At 44.0% G+C, this 7,553-nt stretch overlaps 1 protein-coding gene across 7 annotated transcripts in view; it reads left to right on the plus strand.

The window, feature by feature from the left end:
- The window catches only part of LOC115180006 (liprin-alpha-2-like), a 230,844-nt gene extending 226,957 nt beyond the window's left edge, over positions 1–3,887 (plus strand). For 4 of the 7 annotated variants that reach the window (XM_029741853.1, XM_029741854.1, XM_029741855.1 and 1 more), the window contains 4 exons: positions 64–239; positions 697–765; positions 1,120–1,273; positions 1,643–2,355. In XM_029741853.1, coding sequence (XP_029597713.1) covers positions 64–239; positions 697–765; positions 1,120–1,273; positions 1,643–1,920 — 677 coding nt within the window. In that variant the 3' untranslated portion in view covers positions 1,921–2,355. The other 3 variants (XM_029741858.1, XM_029741859.1, XM_029741856.1) reach the window with 2 other exon arrangements.
- Positions 3,888–7,553: the final 3,666 nt, after the last annotated feature.

The following is a 7,553-nucleotide window of genomic DNA, read 5'->3' on the forward strand; positions in this document are numbered from 1 at the left end:
TTCTGTGTCTGTGGCCGAACATCAATGTTGTGTTTACTGTAATACCATGTCTGTGTGCCCCAGATGTGCTGGTGTGGAGCAACGAGCGGGTGATTCGCTGGGTCCAGAGCATCGGTCTAAAGGACTATGCCAACATCCTGCTGGAGAGCGGCGTGCACGGGGCCCTGGTCGCCCTCGACGACAACTTTGACCACACCAGCCTGGCGCTGCTCATCCAGATCCCCAACCAAAGCACTCAGGTCAGATCCCTCTGCCCCGCATCACCTATAGCATAGTTACGCCACAAGAGGGCGATGCATAATATACTAGCACAACCACGCCATGAGACGAAGACATTAACGTCTTCATTCCAAGAGTCCGTAGTCTTGTCTCTCAGAACTAAAAGCAAGTGAATTATGATGTTAAATTAAACAGTGTTTTCAATTGTTTATTTTTAGATTTTCAGGACAGAATAAATGATTTAGAGGATCATCATTAGAAGTACACTTCAAACACATCTTTTCATTTCTCAGTCTTTCCATCTCAAACAGGTCTAATAATACCCTGAGTGTCAGACCAGTAGGTCAACAGCGAGCAGTATGGTCATGCTTGCTTGCGATCAAAATGACTGAAAGCGTCTGGAGCCCCATATAAAGAGACCTAAAACTTCCTTTTCAAATGTACCTAATAAGACCCATTTACCCTTCCTCTCCCCAGGCACGTCAGATTCTGGAGAGGGAATACAATAACCTGCTAGCCCTGGGCACTGAGAGACGACTGGACGAGGTGAGTGACTCCTGTCACCCGGACAGCTAGCCCCGCTGTTACCATGGGTGATGGGCCATGGCAGACAGACACACACACCTGGGTTTGTTGTCAATCATTACTGTTTTCCACTATCTCACTGCACCTCAGACCTGTCCTCAGTTTCCACTTCCCACCCGATCCACCCATCACTCATTTGTTCCTCATATTGTCTTAGTGTTGGTTTGAGTTATAAATATAAGGCCTTGGGAAATGATATTTGTTAGCTGCTATAAACACTACTGTATATGCAGACACAAGCTGTTCTCAGACCAGTTTCTCTCTAAACTCAATCCCTAACCTGTGCCTGTCTCTGTCTGTGTGTCTGTCTGTCAGTATGAAGATAATGACCTCCGGGGGCCATCGTGGAGGAGGCAGTTCCCCCCGCGGGACGTCCACGGGATCAGTATGATGCCCGGCTCGGCAGAGACCCTCCCCGCTGGCTTCCGCGTCACCACCGGCTCACACTCCCGTAGGCTACCCCCCGAAGGTGAGCTCCCCCACAGACCCCCTGCATGGCCAAGACCCTCACAAAGTAGACCTAACAATTGAACTAGAGCTTTCAGTTTAGGGCACTTGGATGGATGTAAATTGCTAAAAATGCCAAATTGGATGGTAAAATTGCACTCATCAAACACTTATAAAAATGGCTAGCTGCCACAAAATGTATTTGATTGAGATTGTACCTTGATTCATTTCATTTCTGTGTTAGAGTCTGGGGGGGGGTCCTCTTGCCCCTCTCTTTACTTGGAGCTCTCTCCCCATCACACTCTCTGTCTCGTCTATCGGTGTATGGATGGAGCATGTTGCTGACTATACCTGTATTTTCTCTGCTCTGGGAATGCTGCTCTGTGTGCAGTGCTCTATGAGGCGCTGGATGACAGTCCTGACGACATGTATTTGGACTGGTTTCAAGGTCAGATATACTGGAGCTATACCATGTGGCCTGCTGTTGGCCTGTGTGCCTTTACGCCCCCCAAAACTCCCCGGTTCCTGCTGTCCACCCTACCGTACCTCCTCTCTTCTCCAACTGTCTTCACTCGCTACCTCTACTGCTCTGTTCCTCTGTTTCGTTCTGCCCTTGAAGCCAACTACAAGGGTGGCCATTTGTTTGTCAAGGTTGTCAGTTTGTTTTAGTAGACATGTTGTGTGTCAAGTAATTGTTACTCAGGTTACTGTTATTAGTACAGAATTTGTTAGTTACAGCCTCTGCTGCTGTACCCTTGAAGTTAAAGCAATGGATCCCCTATACATATGTTAGTTGAGCTATGTTAGTTGCCCTGTAAAAGGAGGTTTACATAAAAGAATCATAAAGATTTATGATGGATAAGATGGATATTTTAGTTGCCGGTTTGTGTCGCTCCTCGCCCTGTTGTTAAAAGAGGACGCTGGTCAAAATGTTCACGTTTTCAAGGGGATGAGAGATGTATTGAAACTTGCGTCTGTGATTGTGGCCCAGTGAGTTACAGCCGGACTGTAGTACAGTAGGCTGCAATATGCCAGAACTCACTCCGGAATTATGGACGCAACTTCTGATACAAGTAAGTGTATCGCTGACATCCGATTGCAGGTTTTGACCAGAGTTCTTCTCTAACACTCTGTCCCCAGTGTAATCGAGCTGCCTTCCTGTATCTGCCTCTATCTGTGGTCCCTGGTCTGTGGTGGTGATGACATTAACCGACTCGTTCCTGTACGAGGTGTGATTCACTCAAAATGGCCACGTGCACTCCTCCTCTGAGTGTGCGATGCAATGTGCCTTGGCTTTGCTAGCTGACATTTTGACTAACCTCGTTCCCGTGTGTGGTGCGTGTGTGTGCAGTGTGTTGTATCCACAGTATGGTCTACTGTACTCCTAGCCCTTATCAACTGGTTTAGAGTCCGTTTTGTTTGTCTCTCTCATTTGTTTGTCCCTCTCACAGTGGACAATGGGAGCTGATCCTGTGTCAGTTGTTATGGGCATAAAGTAAGTTGGATAGCATTATCTACTGACCCTGGGCCCACTCTGGGTGTTGAAGCTAAGTGACTAACTGATGGGTCTCTGTCTCCCCCTACAGTTGGCCCCTTAGCAGTGCAGCGTCTGGACAGCTCTACAGTGAGGACCTACTCCTGCTGAGGGAGGAGAAGAGAGACTGTAAGCTGTAAGTCACACACATTATTGCCGTACAAGCTATCAGTTGCACATACACACATGCTCACACACAAACTCTCCCTCTCTCTTACATCTGTCGTTCTGCTCAGGGACAGCAAATGACTGTGAGACATTGGAACGGGGTGAGAGGGTAACTTGTCTTTACAGATAACCATGTTTGCTTGGAGAGGAGAGTCCCTACTCTAGTGCAGGCATTCATGATCAGATGATAGGAGTCAAAGGCAGCAGCATGAGGCGGCCTCACTCTGTTGTCCCTCCTTTAATCTCTGTCCAACAACTACAGCCACAGTACACATGGAACTGTATTCCACATCAGGTAACTGATGCAAGCAGTAGAATCTGTGAAGAGACACTCACAGGTATTATGGTGGTAATATACATTTTGTAGATATGTAGTGGTGTAATACTGTTATATGATGTAATGTTTTATATTATGTGTGATGTAAGTGCCTTAATGTGTTTGGACCCCAGGAGGAGTACCTGCTGCCTTGGCAGGAACTAATGGGGATCCCTAATAAATACATGAATACCAACGAATGCCAAGGTAGAGAGATATGGCAGTTACATTAATACCCCTGAATGCCAAGGTAGAGAGATATGGCAGCTACATGAATACCCCTGAATGCCAAGGTAGAGAGATATGGCAGCTACATGAATACTCCTGAATGCCAAGGTAGAGAGATATGGCAGCTACATGAATCTGTCTCAAATGAGATGTTACACAATTAGTAATGTCAACAATAATTCCCATGTGATCAAATCCATGTTCATGACAACTGCACTGTCACTGTGGATAAAGCTTCACAGTGTAATTAAACCATACCGCCTCTCTTTCAGGTCCAGATACTGTATGTAGAGAAGGTCTTACTGTACCTTGGAGCTGCTGGACGGGTCCTCCTGCCTGGAACAAACATTTTGACGAGACGCACTGCCAAGAAGCACCCCCCTACCCACCCACCCACCCACCAAAAAGAGAGGGGGGGGCAGCGAGGGGTGCCTCCTGCCAAGCCGCCCCCCTCTGCACTTACAAGCCAAGGCCCCCTGAAACCTGGGCAGTAGCTGCCGGTGCTACTTTCCTTCAGTCTGTTCTGTTGTCACCGTTTCTACCTTTTACATGTACAATAACTTGTTGAAGCATAATGTACTGTGTATTTCTCCTACCAGGAGATGTGTAGGTTATCTGTAAATTAATATAAATGAGTTTTTTTTATATATATATAAATATATACACATCTATATTACAAAAAAAAAGATATTCAGAGTTTGTGCAAATAAACCCCCCCTTCCCATTTCAAATCCATGTCCTTGGTTAAAATATGCTGCTCTTTGAACATTTCTCCATCATTCCCTGAGAGACCATTTTGTACATAGTTATTTTCCATTGTGCAGATAAACGTGTTTTCACCTTGGAGAGACTGTCCATCTGGTCGCCACGTGACCCCCCCCCCCCCCCCCCCCAGCTGGTAAAGCCTGCCCTCTAGTGGCGTGTACAGCCCCATCTATCTGAGTCACCAGCCACAACCCCTCACCTTACAATCATGACGGAGCCCATCTCATAGCAAAGCCTTCTGGGAGGACACAGAAACGCACTGTGACGTCTACTGATGATGTGACAAGCACTTTGATACAACCACAGAAACTGTGGACTACAGCCACAGACTGAAAGAGAGACTCCACTCTGAAGCTACTCAGCTCAGAGATCAACTAACAGCAGGAACACTCTTCATCAGTTGATCTCACTCACCTGCAGTACCTTGACCATAAACCCATACATGAAGAAACACAAGCTGGACTTTTTTTTATTTTGCCGTGGCTTCCGACTCAGCATCGCTGAGAAATAACTGAAAGACAGACTGCTTAACTCAGTGTGCGTAGAGTGTATATGAACATGTCGAAGTGAGGTGAATTTTAAATGACAAATCTGTTGCTTGCTGTGACATTGGTGTAACTGTTAACTCTTTGTTTTTGTCTGAGTTTCCAGGGAAACCTATTGTACAGCCCTCCTACCTGTCTTTGAGTTATTTCTGCTGGAGTACTCGATCAAGTTTGACTTTTTTGTTGACTTTTTACATCCTCGATTTGCACAAACAAAGAATCATTTTATTTTGTGTCCATTTTTTATTCATTGCTAATTGTATTTTGGTCAAAACTAAGTGGTGATCAAACAAATTTTCATTGCCAATAAAAAAAAATACTGTCAGTGAAGTATGTAGCTGTTGAAATGACTATTTTTCACTGATTGCTTCACTTCAGAGCTCCAGTATGAAGAGTTCATTCATCATATTAAACGATAAGATATAAACTAAACATGACAATTATTTTATTTAACTAGGCAAGTCCATTAAGAACAAATTCTTATTTACAATGATGACCTACCGAGGACAGGGGCTGGGATTTAAAAACAATTATATATATATATATATATATGACAAAACACACATTATTAACATATCAATGTATCAACAAGGTAGATTGGATGACAGATGCAGGATGTGGAACACCAGAATATCCACTCCAGAGCTCAGTTCTGGTTTCATTAGTGCTTTAAGCAAAATTCCGTTGACTGCTAAATGGTTATGTTATCATAGTAATATGAAGGGATTTTGATTTGTACGGTTGGAGTTTGTTGAAGTCTTTAAGTAGGTATAAAGTAAGCTTCAGTAATAGTGTTAAAATGTTGACAGCATGAGGATTGAACCCAAACTGAAGCTAAGTTATGAGGTGGGAGACCCTTCCAGCGACTGCATGGGCCTGTTCAGGAGGACATAACGTAACAGAATGTTCAGATAGAAATGTATTGTGTAGAACAAAAATGATTGTCTATCAGATGGAATAGGGAATCGTGTCAACTCTATTCAGTGTATTTCTAACTACAATGTTCAGTGTTTAACGTACCCGAATACACCCAGTGCTCAGATGTTTTCCTGGACCCAAATTGCTTACAGGTCAAATGCAGCCTTTTTTTAAATCTCAATATCAAATCATTTCTGGTTAACAATTAAGTACATTACTGTAATTGTTTTCAATCAAAAAAGAAACAGAAATACCTTAGCAAAAAGCAATTCCTCAAGCAAGACTTTTGCTAGGACTGTCTGGGAGTGGTCTGAGTGAGAATGGTAAATTGTTGTTATTGGCAGAGGTTTGGAACTCTCTTATTGATCTATAAAGTAATTTACTGCCTGGCAGGCCAAAACTCAATCCCACCAAAACAGGATGACATTTCAGGCAGTCTTTTCAAACAGCTCTTACACTAAAAGGGCATTATCATTTTCACAATATTATTCCAACCTCATAGTGTGGAAATATTAAACACAGGAAAATCAGTTTGACTGCACTGGGCCTTCAATAGACCAATAAAGAGAGTTTCAAACTTCTCTGCCAATAACCTGCAAGTTTTCAGGTTACATAAATATATCCCTCCTATTAGGCCTGTCCAGTTAGGCCCCTCACTCAGACCACTCCCAGACAGCTATGTTTGTTTATTTTTAACCATTTTAATTGAGATGAATCACAGTAAGGCACATAACTTTTACTCAGACATTTTTTAAAAGGTTGCATTGGACCTTTAAAATCAGTTTCAACTGAGATTCTGTGAGATCCACCCTTAAACTTTTTTTGCCAATGGAGATGTCGCTTCTATAAATAATTAACACAATGCATGATGGCTATTTGAACAATATTGGCACAGAGTTTCTAAACCCAGAGGCGTAACGTCGTGAGTCTTCTGGGAAAGGTGGTTGTAGAATTTAAACGGCTATTTTCTGGATTTTGATAATTAGCGGGTTTCGGCATAATTCTGCTCTGCGAGTGTAACCGATGTGAAATGGCTAGCTAGTTAGCGGTGGTGCGCGCTAATAGCGTTTCAATTGGTGACGTCACTCGCTCTGGGACCTTGAAGTAGTTGTTCTCCTTGCTCTGCAGGGGCCGCGGCTTTTGTGGAGCGATGGGTAACGATGCTTCGTGGGAGGCAGTTATAGATGTGTGCAGAGGGTCCCTGGTTCGAGCCCAGGTAGGGGCGAGGAGAGGGACGGAAGATAAACTGTTACACGTGCATTATTTGGTGTTTTACGTTGTACACGGAGGATATTTTTGCAGAATTCTGCATGCAGTCTCAATTTGGTGTTTGTCCCATTTTGTGAATTCTTGTTTGGTGAGCGGACCCCAGACCTCACAACCACAAAGGGCAATGGGTTCTATAACTGATTCAAGTATTTTTTGCCAGATCCTAATTGGTATTTCAAATTTGATGTTCCTTTTGATGGCATAGAATGCCCTTCTTGCCTTGTCTCTCAGATCGTTCACAGCTTTGTGGAAGTTACCTGTGGCGCTGATGTTTGGACCAAGGTATGTATCGTTTTTTGTGTGCTCTATGGCAACGGTGTCTAGATGGAATTTGTATTTGTGGCCCTGGCGACTGGACCTTTTTTGGAACACCATTATTTTGATCTTACTGAGATTTACTGTCAGGGCCCAGGTCTGGCAGAATCTGTGCAGAAGATCTAGTTGTTGCTGTAGGCCCTCCTTGGTTGGTGACAGAAGCACCAGATCATCAGCAAACAGTAGACATTTGACTTCAGATTCTAGTAGGGTGAGGCCGGGTGCTGCAGATTGTTCTAGTGCC

This window comes from Salmo trutta, chromosome 40, assembly GCF_901001165.1.
Source record: "Salmo trutta chromosome 40, fSalTru1.1, whole genome shotgun sequence".
NCBI classification, from domain to species: domain Eukaryota; kingdom Metazoa; phylum Chordata; class Actinopteri; order Salmoniformes; family Salmonidae; genus Salmo; species Salmo trutta.